The sequence below is a fragment of the Sinohyriopsis cumingii genome, chromosome 3 (genome assembly GCF_028554795.1).
Source record: "Sinohyriopsis cumingii isolate HCF-2022 chromosome 3, ASM2855479v2, whole genome shotgun sequence".
In the NCBI taxonomy this organism is placed as follows: domain Eukaryota; kingdom Metazoa; phylum Mollusca; class Bivalvia; order Unionida; family Unionidae; genus Sinohyriopsis; species Sinohyriopsis cumingii.
Window position 1 is genome coordinate 103,791,403 of NC_142963.1, and position 16,492 is coordinate 103,807,894.

At 40.6% G+C, this 16,492-nt stretch overlaps 1 protein-coding gene across 1 annotated transcript in view; it reads left to right on the plus strand.

The window, feature by feature from the left end:
- LOC149803439 (DC-STAMP domain-containing protein 2-like) overlaps nt 1-16,492 on the plus strand; it is a 62,163-nt gene that overhangs the window by 24,200 nt on the left and 21,471 nt on the right. Inside the window, exons 6-7 of the mRNA XM_089953146.1 lie at nt 14,868-14,944; nt 15,519-15,584. Of these exons, the coding sequence (XP_089809272.1) occupies nt 14,868-14,944; nt 15,519-15,584 (143 nt within the window). The remainder of the gene's footprint in view (nt 1-14,867; nt 14,945-15,518; nt 15,585-16,492) is intronic.

Below are 16,492 nucleotides of genomic sequence, written 5' to 3' on the forward strand. Positions count from 1 at the left end.
AGCTCTACCCACTTTGAAAGATTTTAAGACCTTGATGAAAAGTCCAGCACCATCACCAGTACCAGTACCAGTACCACCAGTACCCGTGACCAAGACAGAAAAAGGAAAAGAAGAAGAAGAAGAAGGATTTCAAACTCCACCAGAAAAAGTACGCAAGTTAACAACACCACCTACCTCCAGAATTGGATGGATTAAAAAGATGATGGCCACCCCTTCTTCCTCACAAGAGAAAAAGAAAGTGAAGACAGAAGTGAAGACAGAAGTGAAACAAGAACCGATATCCCCTGCTCAGACATCCTCCTCCTCCTCTTCGACACCTATTGCCGGTCGCACACGCAAAGCCTTGCAATCCAAGAAAATACCCCAAGAGAAAAAGAGTAGCCTCTTCCAAGAGTGGGTGCCTTATTAAGACACCAATCAACACAAAAAAATGGAAAAAGTCTTAGCTAGCATTTACTACGATCCCTCGCATCCTGCAGGTTACGCGGGAGTTCAAAAATTGTATCGTGCTGCCAAAACTCGACTGAAAAGTCTCCGTTTACCTCAAGTGCAACGATGGTTACAAGAACAAGCTACCTACACTTTACACAAACCCATTCGACGCAAGTTTGCCAGAAGTCGCACCCGAGTGGAAGGCATCGATCATCAATGGCAAGCCGATTTAGCCGATGTCTCTCATTTGGCCAGCTACAATCGTGGTTACAAATATTTGTTCTGTGTCATCGACGTCTTTTCCAAATTTGCCTGGGTCGTGCCCTTGACTTCCAAATCGAGCAGTGAGTTAGTGCGAGCCCTGCAACGGGTGTTGAAACAAAGTGGTCGTCGCCCTCTTCGATGGCAAACGGACAAAGGCACCGAATTTCTGAACCAAGGTTTCCAAAAAGAATTAAAGAAACGTGACATTCATTTTTTTACCACCGAGAATCCCGAAACCAAAGCCAGCATCGTGGAACGTTTTCAACGCACTTTGAAAGAACGCATGTGGAAATATTTTACGCATCACCACACTCTGAAGTACATCGACATCTTACCGCACCTGGTGCAAGCGTACAACCAATCTTACCATCGAAGCATCGGACGTGCCCCGCAAGACGTGACTCCCGACAACGAAGTGCTGGTGTTCGAGCGCCTGTTCGGTACGTCCCCGACGAGGGCTGTCCCCAAGAAAAGTGGAGAGTTGACCGTAGGAGATTGGGTGCGCATTGGCAAAACCAAACGCACTTTCGACAAAGGTTACTTACCTAACTGGACGACCGAATTGTTTCGCGTCACTGGACGAGTGCATGGCCGTCATCCTGCCGTCTATAAATTGGAAGACATGAACGGAGAAGTACTCAAAGGAACGTTTTATTTGCCCGAGTTACAACGTGTCACCAAAAAAGAAGACGACGTGTACGACATCGAAAGCATTCTCGAACGCAGAACCCGTAAAGTGGGCAAACGACGTGTCAAAGAAGTCAAAGTACGTTGGAAAGGATATCCACCCAGTTTCGATTCTTGGATCGACGCTTCGCAAGTCATCGACTATAAAAAGAAGAAGTGACCATCATGCCCTTTCACACAGCAGCAGACGCAGCTACGTCGACCAGTCCTTCTTCCCCTAGTTCTTCTGTGCAAGATTTACAAAAACAACCCTTGTGGGTGTGGTGTGGAGAACGTGTGCCTAAAACGCAAATCGTCTTTTTCTGCCAAATCTTCGTGGTGTATTGTGTCATCGGGGCAGCCATTGCCAATTTGAGTTTGCAACAAGGAGACAAACAATTGTGGACCATTTTATTGAGCAGTTGCATCGGTTACCTGCTTCCCAATCCCTCCCTGAAATTCTCCTCGAACGGGAACGTTGTGTCCAGTGCCAGTCACCACTCCAACAACCACAACCAGAACCCCATTTTGGGTGGAGACACACCTCTGACATCCACTAATATTCCCTCGGACAGCCACAGAACTCTGGAATTATGAGTCACCAAAACCAATTTTACTTAACTTTACCCAGTGACAGTTCCATGGAGGTGTTTCCCAACAACACGTTGTGCTGTTACACGGCCAAATTACCTCAAGCCATCCCCTTAGATCACGAAGCCCATTGGGAAGTGGCTTTAGTAGAAATGATTCACCCGACCCAAGTCCTCAATGTCGTTGCCAATCAAAATGTTTTTGATGTGGAAGTTTATGACGAACAACTGCAAAAGTGGATGGATGACAATAGCAAATTTAAGCATAGAACCCCTAGCACAAAAAAACAACATTACACCATCTATCACTTGTTCGTTCCCCAAGGGTATTATTTTAGTGGTCAACATTTGGTCAACACCATAGCCACCAGGTTTAATGGCGTGTTTGGGGAAGCTTTTAAGAATGTCAAGAACAAAACTGTCACCCTGGAATACCACAAAACAGCTCGTCGCTTCCTGATAAAATTTCCTGAGGATAAAATCATCGGTTTCTATTTTTGTGATGAATTGTTTGACATGTTGGGTGGTGACATGGAGCTGAGGAAGAGAGTAGAACAACGAAAAAACCCCCCCGAATTATCCATCATTTACGACAACGAGACTTTTGGCCAGTATTTTCGTACCCCGGTAGAACTGAACCAAGGACAGAATTTGATGTTCGTGTATTCCGATGTGGTGGAATACAACGTGGTGGGACACACCTCCGTGCCGTTACTGCGTGTCATTCCTTTCAAAGTGGATTCTGCCACAAACGCTGACGAGGAAGGTGGAAACACTTACCACGTCCACCGCGAATTTGTCCATCCTCACTATTTGCCGGTCAGCAAGTCGTATTTGGACACGGTCAACATTACTATAAAAGGAGATTTGGGACAAGATATTCCATTCACCAAAGGAAAAGTCACGGTGAAACTCCATTTTCGAAAACGGTTCTCTCACGACTCGTAAGTCATGTATCCAGTGTACCGAGGGGTGGCTCGACAGCGAGGACACGGTTTAGGAGACATGTTAAAATCGGCCTTTCGTTCGGTGGCCCCGGTGTTGAAACCGATGGTGACACGAGGATTGCACGCCTTGAAAGATGCGGCACTGACACAAGGCAAAGAATTTCTCCAAAATGTCATCATCGACAAACAAAACCCTAAAGAAGCCTTCATGAGGGCAGGCAAAAATGTCTTGCTGCAAACAGGCAAAGACATTTTAGGCCGACGAGACACACCTATAAATGCCCTGCAGGCTACCGAATCAGGCATTCAGCAAGGACAAGGCAGAAAGAGACGACGACAAAGAAAACACCCTTTCACCAGACTTCAAGCGAGAAAGGCCAAGAAAAGAAGAACCGTTCGAGACTTAGACGTTTTCGATTATTGAGACACAGCAACAACAAAAAAATGATGCACCGAGAGTCTTGCGCCTGTTCCAAGACGGAACTGGATCTGTTTGCCATGCCCCCCACCATGATGACGATGCAAGAATCCCAGTGGGTGGAATTTCATCCCGTCTCCTCATTGACCGATTCCGCTCCCATCGAGTTTGAAATCAAAGGACAGCCCGAAGATTACATCGATCTGAATAGCAGTTACTTGTACCTGAAAGTCAAAGTTCTAGATAAGGATGGTAATGGAGTTGAAAACACTGAGAATATAGCTCCCGTCAACAATTTCATGCATTCCTTGTTCAGCTCAGTGGACTTGTACTTGAACAACAAACTGGTCAGCAGCAGCATGGATACTTACCCTTACCGTGCCTACCTGGAAAATCTCTTGACGTACGGAATAGATGCCAAGAATACTCATCTCGATGCCTGTGTGGTATGGGAACCTGACGAAGCGACCAAGTTTGACATAATAGAAAAAAACAATGACGGCTTTGAGGAAAGACGAAGCAAAATCTTAAATAAGAAGAGTTTAGAACTGATGGATCGTTTGCATTTGGACATGTGGTTGCAAGAGAAATATTTGCTGAACGGTGTCAATGTTCGCCTGAGACTGAATCGGAGCAGTGCCGCTTTCCATTTGTTGGCTGATAGTGATGCTACTACTGGTGGCAATCCTAAAAGCCAAATCGAGGAGGCCAAACTCTACGTACGACGCGTGGAAGTGTTACCTAAAGTGGGAAATGACATCAGTCAAACGTTGAGCAGAACGACTGCCAAGTATCCCATACGACGTGTGGAAGTGAAAACGTTCACCATTCCCCGTAACCATCAATCTATAATCGAAGATCATCTGTTCCAAGGACAGTTACCCAAGCGTTTAATCCTTGGTATGGTCCTGAATTCAGCCTTCAATGGAGACTTCGATCAAAATCCTTTCAACTTTCAACACTTCAACGTGAAGAAAATCGAAGTCAGTCGCGATGGCAAGACCTTGTGTACCCGGCCCTTTGAGCCTAAGTTTACCCAGAACAATTACTTGAGATCGTACTTGTCCCTGTACGAAGCCACTGGCCAGTTAGGAACCAACACCAGTCACGGTATTACGTACGAAGATTATGCAGGAGGCTACGCTTTGTGGGCTTTCGATTTCACTCCAGACCAAGGCAGCGACGAGGGACATTTCCACCCTATAAAATCAGGCCAGATTCGTGTGGAACTTCAGTTTGCAGACCCAGCCCCTGATGTAACGGTGAACGTCATCCTGTATGCAGAATTCGATAATACCATAGAAATCAACAGTTTGAGAGAAGTCATTCTAGATTATTAGAAGCCATGGAAGACTGTTATCCCTCTTTACCTAGTGGAGAAACTTTGGAGATGGAATGTAAGGAGACCGTGGAAGGAGAAGAATCTCAAGACAAAGACGAAGAAGTTCTGATGAAGTCGAGATGGCCAGAACAAGAAGCCCATTTAGTCTCCTGTTTTGCCAAACACTTGGTCGACAAAATAACGGAATTGATCAAGAAAAATTGCTATGGATGTCAAAACGATCATCCCAGTCAAATTCAACACGATAAATGCCTGATGTTGAGTCAAGAAGAAAAATTGGACGAGTATCTGGACGAAGCTTGGAGTCTCATCTCGAACAAAGACGTGTTGCACCAGTGGTATAAAGACTTGCGTGAACATTCTTGTCCAGCATTAACCACTCAAGAGATCCATCGTATCGAAGCTCTCCTGAATCAGAGTGAGGAAACAGAACGAATAACCGTTTATTCGTCAGACATTTTCAAGCAAAAAGTCAGGATCGAATTGACGACGTATTATTACCTGTGAAGAAGAAAAAAACAAACACAAAACAATGGATACCTGGGAACTTTATTACCTTTTGAACCACAGTTCGTACACTGCTTCTTGGAATCCCGTCGTCTGTGCTAAAGATGAACTCCCTCATCGCAAACCTAAAGACCATCAAGCTTACGTGATCAACACGGACGATAGTCATCTCCCAGGAACCCACTGGGTAGCCGTTTACTTTCCTCAAGAAGGATGTGTGGAATATTTTGATTCGTACGGATTGCCCCCTTTGGAAGACGATATCATCGACTTTATGAGAAGAAATGCTCAAACCACCCGATTCAATAACGTGAAATTACAAGGCACAGATTCCTTGGTGTGTGGACAGTACTGTGTGTATTTTCTGCATCATCGCAGCCTGGGCTATTCCTTAGAACATTTAGTGACTCATTTTGATCCTCGTTCTTCTGCTAGAAACGATGTGAAAGTAGATCGATGGTTTTGTGACCATTATGCTTATCTTTTGTCTCAAGCTAGGAAACGTAGTGTCCATCAATGGCCTAATGATTTCCAACAGTGGAAATCACAATTTCATTCACAACGTTGTCAGCCCTGTTTAAAGTAGATCGTCCATTGAGAAAAAAAGTGTTTGTAATTTGAAAAAAATTGTTTGATGTTATAATGTTGGATTATTGTTAAAAATGTTGATGTTTAGTGTTAAGTGATTTTTTGAATAAAAAATGTTGTGTTTAGAAAAAAATGCCTTTGTGGTTTGTTTAGCTATAAGAATGTTGAATTGATGCTCTTTCATTTCTTACTATCCCTCTCATGAACGTTGCGGCTCGAAAACCGTGTGGGGGATGTTTTCCTTCACGTCCGCGCTTTCACTTTAAGAACCGGGTTGTTCCCAGTCTAGCCATCCATTGTCGACTCATCCTCCTAAGAAGATGTGCTCCAAACTAGCTAAGCTCAACGAAGCCTACGTGAATCTGCATAGGGTCAGACACAGTCTGATACCGAAACCAGAAGAAATAGAGAATGTGAGAATGTTAAAAATCACTGAAGACCTGATAGAAGAGCTCTTCAGAGAAGAAATGAACAGGGAGAAAGAAGAATGGACAGAGAAGTACAGACTTCAGAGACAGCAGCAACAGCAGCAACAGCAGCAGCAGCAGCAACCTGAAGCTGACAGAGGCTTTGTCGATTGTCGTATCGACACCAAAGAATTCTTCTTCTCTTTCCGAAGAAGCAGACCTATCGCCAGAAAGTCTATCCTCAGAGGACATCGCATTCTTAGAAACTAAAAAGAATGCCATAGCAAAAAAAAAGCCCTTTTAAGGGCTACCCAATACTCTAGAAAAGAAATAACTATTAATTTGCCAATGTGAGTAGGTAGAGTAGTGTGAAAATAAACACTAACTCTTTCTTAAAAATTTTGAGGGTATGTGTTGGTGTGTTTGTGTTTGTAAGTGATAAAGTAGGTTGGTGTGGATAGTAGATTAAAATGATGTTAGTTTTTTGGGCTGTTTGAGGTGTATATTTGGGGTTAGATTGGATTGCTTTGCGTATGTGGATAGTCTATTGAAGTGATGGGTAGCATAAAAAAGTGAGCGAGTGTTTCTTTTAGGTCGGCGCGTTGTTGTTGTTTTTTGGTCATGATCTAGGTAAGATCAATTTTATGTTATTAGGGGATGTTTTCCTTCACGTCCGCGCTTTCAGTATAAATTGAAAGTCGTTAGGCAGTCCAGCTACCCTTGTTGATTGATCAACACCAAAAAAATGAACACGAGACTTGAGAAACTGTTGGAGCTTCATGTGCATCTGGAATATGCCAGGCGCATATTAAATGAACTGGCCGCGGAAGCCATTGTCGAGGAGGGAAGGATAAGAGAGGAGGAAAGAAGAAACAAAGAAGAAGAAGAAAGAAGATATAAAGAGGAAAGAAGAAACAAAGAAGAGGAGGAGGAAAAGGAGAGAAGAAATTTCAAAATCCCGGAGAGCGAAAATTGGGATTCTGAAGCAACATATCCTGCCTCTGCTCTCTCCCCCCAAAAGGTAAAAAGTAACTGGGGGATAAGATGCGTATGTGGCGCCAGGCCTGGAAGGTGCCACCATTAACCAGGTGCCCATGAAGTTCCAAACAAAACAGCCCTTTTAAGGGCTACCCAATACTCTAGAAAAGAAATAACGATCAATTTGCCAATGTGTGTAGGTAGAGTAGTGTGTATATAAACACTAACTCTTTTTTAAGATAGTGTGAGGGTATGCGTTTGTGTGTTTGTGTTTGTAAGAGCTCAGGTATGTTTGTGTGAATAGTAGATTATGGGTTTCTAACGTATGTGAAGAGTAAAGTTAGGGTTTTATTATATGAAATGAGAAAGTAGGGGGGATGTTTTCCTTCACGTACGCGCGTTGTTGGGTCATGATCTAGGTAAGATCAATTTTATGTTTTTAGGGGATGTTTTCCTTCACGTTCGCGCTTTGAGTATAAAACTAACAGTGTTGGCCATTGGAACCCATTCTACGGAATAAGCAAACAAGAAGATGCCAGCAGCTTCAGCTTTATATAACAATCTTATGGGAAGTTGGTATTGGATGGTAGATGGATTGAGTGTAGTAGAAAGGGTTGAACAGGAATGGAGGTATGGAGTGACAAAAGACTTCGTCTCAAGACAAGTAACCAGCCTCCACTTATCCGTAAATATTGTAAAAGAAATGATACAGGATGAGGAGAAGAGAATCAGAGGTTTAATTAACCCACCGTATGTCAAAGTGGGTAAGTTAAAAGAAGCGATAGATCATGTGACGAGTGCAAGGTGCTTTCTAGAAGACATTGTAGAATGGACAGATTGGTGTTTCGCGAAGTGGGGGTTAGAAAAACTTAAGAAAGCTGAAGAACTAATGAGGAATGTGCTGACCGAAGAGGTCAAGAAGATCAAAGAAAAGTGGTTAAAGGAAAGACAAGAAGAAGAAAATAGAAAAAAAAGGGATGAATTCGAAAAACTGAACACAAACTGGATGAAAATCCAAGAGAAGTTCCGGGCCATGGGCCACCCGGACTGGTTGCCGGAAACAGAAAAGAAAAAGAAGAAAGGAATGATGGACAAAATAAGAGGATGGTGGAAGAAGTTAAGAAGTTAAAAGAAGAAGAAGAAAAAACCCAAAGGCCCTTTTCAGGGCCAGCCATATTTCTCGAAAAGAGATAGTCTTTGAATTGCCTACCCCTTTTTTAAAAAAATTTTTAAAAAAAAATCCCATGTTAAATTCCCCTTGTCCGTAGAGTGACCCACGATTTATTGCCATGTTAAATTCCCCTTGTCCGTAGAGTGACCCACGATTTTCTCCATGTTAATTCCCCTTGTCCGTAGAGTGACCCACGATTTTTCGCCATGTTAAATTTCCATTGTCCGTAGAGTGACCCAGGGGTCCCTGTAATGCTAATTCCCATTGTCCGTAGGGTGACCCCTTTCACTACTCACGTACGAGTGAAAGAAAAATTGATGCTTTGTACTGATGACGTCTCTCCATCTTTCTCCTTGAGTTAGTTTCATTAAACTATTTTGTTGATTTTTGTTTCTTGACTGGAACGCCACTAATGAAATCCCTTTTGTAGAGAGAAAGTTGTAACCTCTTTCAATATGTTGAAGCACTCTGTTATTTCCATGCTTAAAGAAATCAACGGGGGTATACGGATAGGAGAGAAAGAGAGAGAGAGAGAGAGATTTGGCAGAAAAGACGTAGTTCCGATTTGGATGGTGTCCCCATGGTCATCAAGATTAGGTATTAGCTTTTTAAAATTTACAAAAATTATATACAAACCAAAGGAAGCGGATGACATATGCTTATATACTGGAGATTGTGCGATTCTGTCCGTTCGTTCTCAGTCAGTGCGTTGATTCTTCGTAATGTGGTACAAACTCCTCCAAAAAACCCGCCTGAGACAGAAATTTAATCGCCTGTGATACAATTTGGTTTGTTTGTTAAATGTGCACAGCGTTGTTAGAATCTTGATACTCCCTCCTCCATTTTGTAGTGGGCTGGAATGTAATTTGAGTTGATGAGACCTTGCCCATCCCGTGTTAGTCACGTTTAATGAGACTTTTGCGTGACTCAGGGGGACTTCGTCGACCTAGAGTCTGGAAAAGGCCCTTGTAAAGTGACAGTCTGGTTTAGGTATGTTTCCGACAGATGTCACTTATAATTTTGCTTTTCTCTTCTTCTTTCTGACAAATACATAATTCATACCATAACGTCCAACAGCAATATTCGTTGATCGGCAATAAATGCAAGCGTACTGTACAGGTGGTAGAAGGTATTGGCGCATAAGTGGACAAGGTATGCCGTTTGGGATGTTAGTCGTTGAGTTAGTACCACAGGCCGATCATTTGCAAGAGTTTCGTATAATAAAATCACCATCTGGCAATGGAACTGCAGAGGAATCTTTAAAACCCTATCAGAACTGCAGAACAAACTGAATAATATGGCCGTAAAACCAGACTAAATCTGCCTACAGGAAACCCTCATGACACAAGAACACAAACGCCTGCCCAAACTACAAGGCTATACCCAGGGAATCTTTAAAAACAGGCCTAAGGGGCAGAAAGGGGGGTGGACTAGCAATTTTTTGATAGATACACTAATCTACTATGAAATAATAGAAGTATCTTCTAACCTAAACATCAATAATAGCATCGAAATAATGTCAGTAATGATAAATATAGGAACCACAAACATTCAAATAATAAATGCATACGACCCAGGGGGTACCTTCTGCCCTACCAGCCTAATCTCACTAAGGGCAATCACTAATAATAACAACAACAATCTAATTATTTGTGGCGACTTCAACGCACACAGTGAATTATGGAGAGGTAAAAAGAAAGATCAAAGAGGGAAAATGGTTGAAAAATGGATAACTGAGAACAATCTGGTCATCTTAAATGACGGTTCGAACACTAGATTAAACCCTGAGGATGGCACTCTCTCAGCCATAGACCTAGCCATCACTACCCCAAAATTGGCTCAAATCACAAATTGGTGGGTGGATCAAGAAGATACGTTAGGAAGTGATCATTTCCCCATCACAATCAATATTCAAGCAAACATTCAACACATTCTAAACGAAACCCAACCTAAATGGAGGTACCAACAGGCAGACTGGGACCTATTCCAATTATTACTAGCAGGAGTAAATCCAGATAACTTAGAAAGCCCAACTATTGACATGTATTATGATAACATAACAGACACAATTATAGAGGCAGCTAACCGATGCGTCCCAAAGACAACTAATATCCAAAATAAAAACCCTGTACCATGGTGGACTAAACAGTGCACTATAGCACATAAAGACAAAAAAGGGCTTTAAATAAATATAAACGCACCAAAATTTTATCTACTTCCAGCAATATAAAGATAAAGAAAAAACACTAAAACAAACTATAAAAACTGCTCAAATTAATCTATGGCAAACCTTTTGCTCTAAACTGAGTCTAAAATCAAACTCAAAACAAATATGGGACGAGATAAAAGCCATAAAAGGGAAAGCAACTACCTCAGCCCCAAAAATGAAAAATGCCATAACAAATAAAGATAAGGCAGACCTCCTAGAGAAGCATTTTCCGAACATGAGTAGCAACAATAACTACACCAGAAACTTTCAAGAACTCATAAAAACTAATGGAGGAAACCCAACCTCAAATGTTTCAAGACCAAGGAACAAAAGAATCTCACCTAAATAGCGACATCACAGTACATGAATGGGAGATAGCCCTACGATCCAAAAACGAAACATCCCCTGGTAAGGATCAGTTAGGTTACATTATTTATAATAAAATTAAAAAAATGCTTATCAATATAGCAATAGCCATAATGAAACTCTTTAATAGGATATGGGATAAAGGCCAACTACCCACCAAATGGAAACAGGCCATAGTAATACCAATCCCCAAGCTAGGTAAAGATCCCAACAACATAAATTCGTACCTACCCATCTCCCTTACAAACAATATTTGCAAAATAATGGAGACAATAATCGCAAATGGGTTAAAACACCACCTAGAAACCAATAACATACTCTCCGAAAATCAAAGTGGCTTTCGGAACAAACGGTCCACCACTGACCAACTTCTCAGATTGGAAACAGACATCAGACTCGCTTTTAACGCACATAGGAAAACCGATCTCAACCTCATAGAGGTTTTTCTAGACCTAGAAAAAGCGTTCGACCTAGTATGGACCAATGGACTAATGGCCAAATTAAACCAATTTGGAATAACTGGACGCTTGTTCAACTGGATTGTCGATTTCCTCAGAGGCCGGAAAATTACCACAAGAATAGGCAACACCCATTCGGAATAATTTTCACTTGAAAATGGAAGACCGCAAGGCAGTGTAAAAAGTCCCCTACTATTTAACCTAATGGTAAACGACCCTGACCTCAAGGCAGCCACCGCAAAAATAAACTTGTCATAATTTGCAGATGATAGTGGCATATGGAGGAATGGAAAACCTGCCAATAAAACAGTAGTTAAAGAAATCCAGCAGACAAGACAACATAGGGAGATGGGCGGACAAATGGGGTTTCAAAATATCTCATGAAAAAACTGTGGCAATCATATTCACCACTAAACGAAATAACAACCTAGTCTATCCAAACTTCTATATACAAAATCAATTATTCGAATACGTAACAGTAGTAAAATTCCTAGGAATGTTCTTTGACAACCACCTCACATGGAAACAGCACAGTGAACACCTCACCCAGAATTGTAACAAAGATCTCAATTTACTCAGGAACATCACAGGGACTGACTGGTGTTCCAACCAGGAAACCCTCCTCACGATATATAAAACCCTAATTAGATCAAAACTGGATTACGGTTGCCAAGCATGTAACTCGGCTAAGCAACCTGTACTACAAAAACTTGACATTACCCAGAGAAAAGTCTTACTACTATGCACAGGAACACTCCCCTCAACATCATTAGAAGAACTACAAACACTAACAGAAGGACTACCCTTAAAATTACGTAGGCAAGAACTGCTCATCCGATACTCCATTCGATTAGATACCCACCCAGACGACCATCCCACAAAAATAGCTATAAACAAGTGTAAATACCAACCAAATACCTAAAGCAGTCATTATAAGCGATTCCCTAAGCGTTATCAAATCGATCCAAAATCGCAATACACACTCTATGGAACAATTCTTCGACAAAGCATGCCACTTAATCGACCATTCACCACAACAAATCAGTTAGTCGAGCTCATGTGGATACCGTCGCACATTGGAATCTCTGGCAATGAAACAGCAGACAAAGTTGCACAAACCAAACTAGGAGATCAAAATTCTATCAAGCTTAACTATAGCTCTACAGAAGCACTACGCTTCGCACAAACATATTTAGACCAAACATGGCAAGATTTTTGGAACTCTTCCACAAAAGATAAAAAGCATCATGAAACCCAAAAAACCGTAGATAGGAACATACAGCTACCTAAGGGCACCTATTTAGAACAGAAAACCATAAACAGGATAATAACTGGAAAAACTAAACTAGCAAGCAATTTTGGAAGGTTTATAGGACCCAAACCAGCACCACTAACTGCTTTAACTGCCACACCACCGAAGATCTACACCACGTATTCAATATATCCCAAAATATCAACCCGCTAGGAAAATATTTATCAAAAACCAAAAAGAGATTGGATCACCACACACAGACCCAGAGTTACTTATGGACTCTAATAAAAATAAACAATCAGCATATAAAATTATAAATAAATTCATAGACTCAGCAGGACTAAGGAACAAAATATAATTTTATCCCCACAAAACCAAAAGACCCAGTAACTAGCTAAATACATTTAGAAGCCCCCACATAAAAACCCATAACATGTCATTCAATAGTATAAAAATATTAATAAATAATTCACTTACGAAGCACCTATCAAAAACTAAGGAAACCGCAAAATCGGATGTCCTAGATGTCCTTAACAAACCGAGTAATCAGCTAGGAGTCCGGTCCTAGATGTCCTTAACGAACCGTGTAATCGGCTAGGACTCCGGTCTCTTGCTAAATAAAGTACAAATAGCATCCAATCTCTAAAAACATTAATAAATAAATAACTTAAAGAGGCAATATCTAAAAACTTATAAATAATATAACATAGGAAGCACACCCTAAACACCTCGACTAGTAATACCATAATAACTTTGAAAATCTCTCTTCATACATGATTTCTACTAAGAACCTCTATAAACAGCATAGAACAAGCCCCTTTTTAGAACATTTTGAAGAAAGAAAAAAAAAAGAAAAACAAACCGCAAGAAACACCAGGCAAATACAACAAGAAACCAGCGATGTGAAGCAACCAGGACCGTTCCCGAGCTCTCCTTCCCACTAATGACAGCCAACCATTCAACTGTAAGGGACCTTTATGGACCCACCGATTGAGGCCAAACTATCAGGGTTCCTTGAAGCCATAAAAGCATGGGGGAGCTGGCACCATTCCCTTCCCCAGGAACAACTAGCAGGCTGCAATGCAGTCAGAAAAAAAGTGGTACATGCACAATTGTGCGCACGCCACTATAATTAAACTCAACACAAGATTTTCGTCCTGAAGCGAAATAGTGCATTACCTTTAAATATCTTATGTGTCCTTCCAAACCATGAATAAAATCCGAAAACTTTTACTAAGAACGCTGAATAACCTGTCAACAGAGCAACGATTTTACATGATTTTTTTGTAAGCCGCGTTTTGAGCGTAACGATCGTTAGTAAAGTCATGTATGGAAATATATAAGGGAGGCAAGGAAGAGATTTGGTTGAACGAGATTAATCCAATGTTAATAGTTGGACCAGTTATCTTGTGGTCAGAGGGAAGAACTAGTTCCTTGTTAAAATTATGGACCTTGCCAAACCCACGCACTAGAGTCATCGGGTGATCTGTTTACACATGAGATAGCAAACTTAAGCGACTTTATATTGAACAGTATCTCCGTAAAATCGATAAGATGACAATTTAACTTCTCATTCATAACTATAAAAATATATTCCTCCTCCGACACACGAGCGAAATTGTTTGTGTTTGTGTTTGCAAAGTGAAGCTCGTATTGATGGAAAAGCCGATAGCGTTCGATAACGCCATATTGAGCGTTACTGTCCTTAAGCAGTGCTTCATCATGGCGTAATAACTGTTCGTAATACTTTATTATCGGCTCAAAAGTCGGCTTGCCCAAGTAAACAAATTGAATTTTTGCATATGTAGGAAGATAAATAAGCTACAAATCAATTTCAGGCAGCTAGTGTTCGATGTAAAGTCGTTTTAGTAACTCTACCCTGTGGTTTGGGCGAAGTCCAGGTTTTCGATTAGGGTTGCGCTCTGACATCCCACCCCAACGTACTTGTCTAAATATCTAACATGGCTGAGAGTTCAGAGCAAACTCGGACTAAACGGTGTACGAAACTAAAACATTTGGTAAATCATCGTGACATTAACTATATTGCTTTTGCAGGAGGATAGAAATGAAATAAAATAATACAAACATGTCAAACATGTGTGTAACGCCAGTTGTGTGTTTGCGTACTTTGTTTGCGGAAGCTCTCCCTCTCTGTCTGTCTGTTTGTCTGTCTGTCTGTCTGTCTGTCTGTATGTATGTCTCTCTCTCTCTCTCTCTCTCTCTCTCTCTCATTGTAACAGATTTTAGTCCTAATCTTACACTATCATTTCAGAGATGCACTTGTTGTCTTCCTTCATTGGGCCTGTGACATTGCTGGGGCAGTGGGGGAAATCTGCAACATCGTCAGAAGTAAGTGATGTAAACATTCGTACAGATTGCGCTCGTGTACTACCGACTTTTGATTCCCCGTTTAGAACTTTCTCATGAGAAAGCCCCTCTGGTCTCAATGACCCATCTAGAAGTCCTAAAGGACACTCACGCCATCTAACGATAGACAAGAGTTTATGGGCGAGTACTATTCGACTATAAGAGAAAGTTCTGACAAAACGTTTTTAGAAACGTTGCAAAGGGTAGACATTGGAGGCTACCACAATCTGTCACCAAACAGATTATTTCAAAATTCATTTGGCTTTTATTCATGCTTGTACAATGTAAAGTTTTTCAGCGTTTCAAAGGAGAGCTCTTCATTAACGTATTTCACTTGGGCATACATAAAGTAGATAAAGGGAATAACGTTTTTGGTAAAGATTCAGCTGCACTATTATAATTTTAAATCTATTAATATACATGATTGATATATAATCTGTGTGTAAGGTTTAAGATACAATAATATTATCTCTTTATTGGATAGCAATAAAGAATCCAAAGTAATGTAAATTATAAAGTTGACTTTGAACTTATCAGTTTGTATTTCTTTTTCCAGTTGGAGAGTTGGTATGCATGATTGTATCCGCGATCAAGGATTTAATAGTTAATTCATTAGCTATACGTAAGTGTATTTATTCTATAGCATTATTTGGTTATAAGATATTTTATCGTCACAATTTGATATAATGAAACTGGACACAATTTCTAACAACTTAAATGAGCCCTCACGCTACATGACACAAGTACTTCAATATACCTCAGCATGACACTTTTGCACAAGAAAGTTCTTCCGCAGGAGACACTAGTCCATAGTAGAGTTAACATGACACTTTGAAGAAAGTACACTTACATGCACAATATTTACGTCTTGCTTGTTTCGTCATATCATTCTAATCCTACTTGATTTCATGGTTTTTCAAATTTTTTGCTAATGAAAATCAAGCGGAGACTAAAAACCTAAACATTGTAACATTCTTCGGTTGACTTTGAATCTCATTATAGTCAAATATATTGTATAGTTTCCTTTAGGTCAGTATTTCCCATTGCTATTCAATTTTCATGGACGGATGTCATCCCTCGCAAAATTATCTTGCTCAGTCCAGGCGTAATACTTTTTATTATGTGACCTGGACAACTCAGATATTCGAATAGTCAGTCAATATAATTTTAACTCGCATCACTTCGAGTTAGTGCAAGTTCTTTTATGTGTTGATTTAAGTTCAGTTCACATCCCAAACACTTGTTCGACTAAAAAGCGCGGTGAGATCAATGCTTAATGGATAATATTTAAGCGTAAAGAATTTGAGGTTATTTACTACAGGACTCGACTATCTGTAATTAAAATCACACTAATGTTTAAGAAACTTCACTGTAAAATGTATATTTCTGAATTTTTTAAAAGGAAGTGGCGCTTCATAGGGTCTATATCTAATAATAATTGAATAATCTTTGTGTAAAGCCAACGAAGGGTTTTAAAGATAATAAAATACTTCTTTTCGTTACTCTGACTGAAAGGTTGTATATTCATAT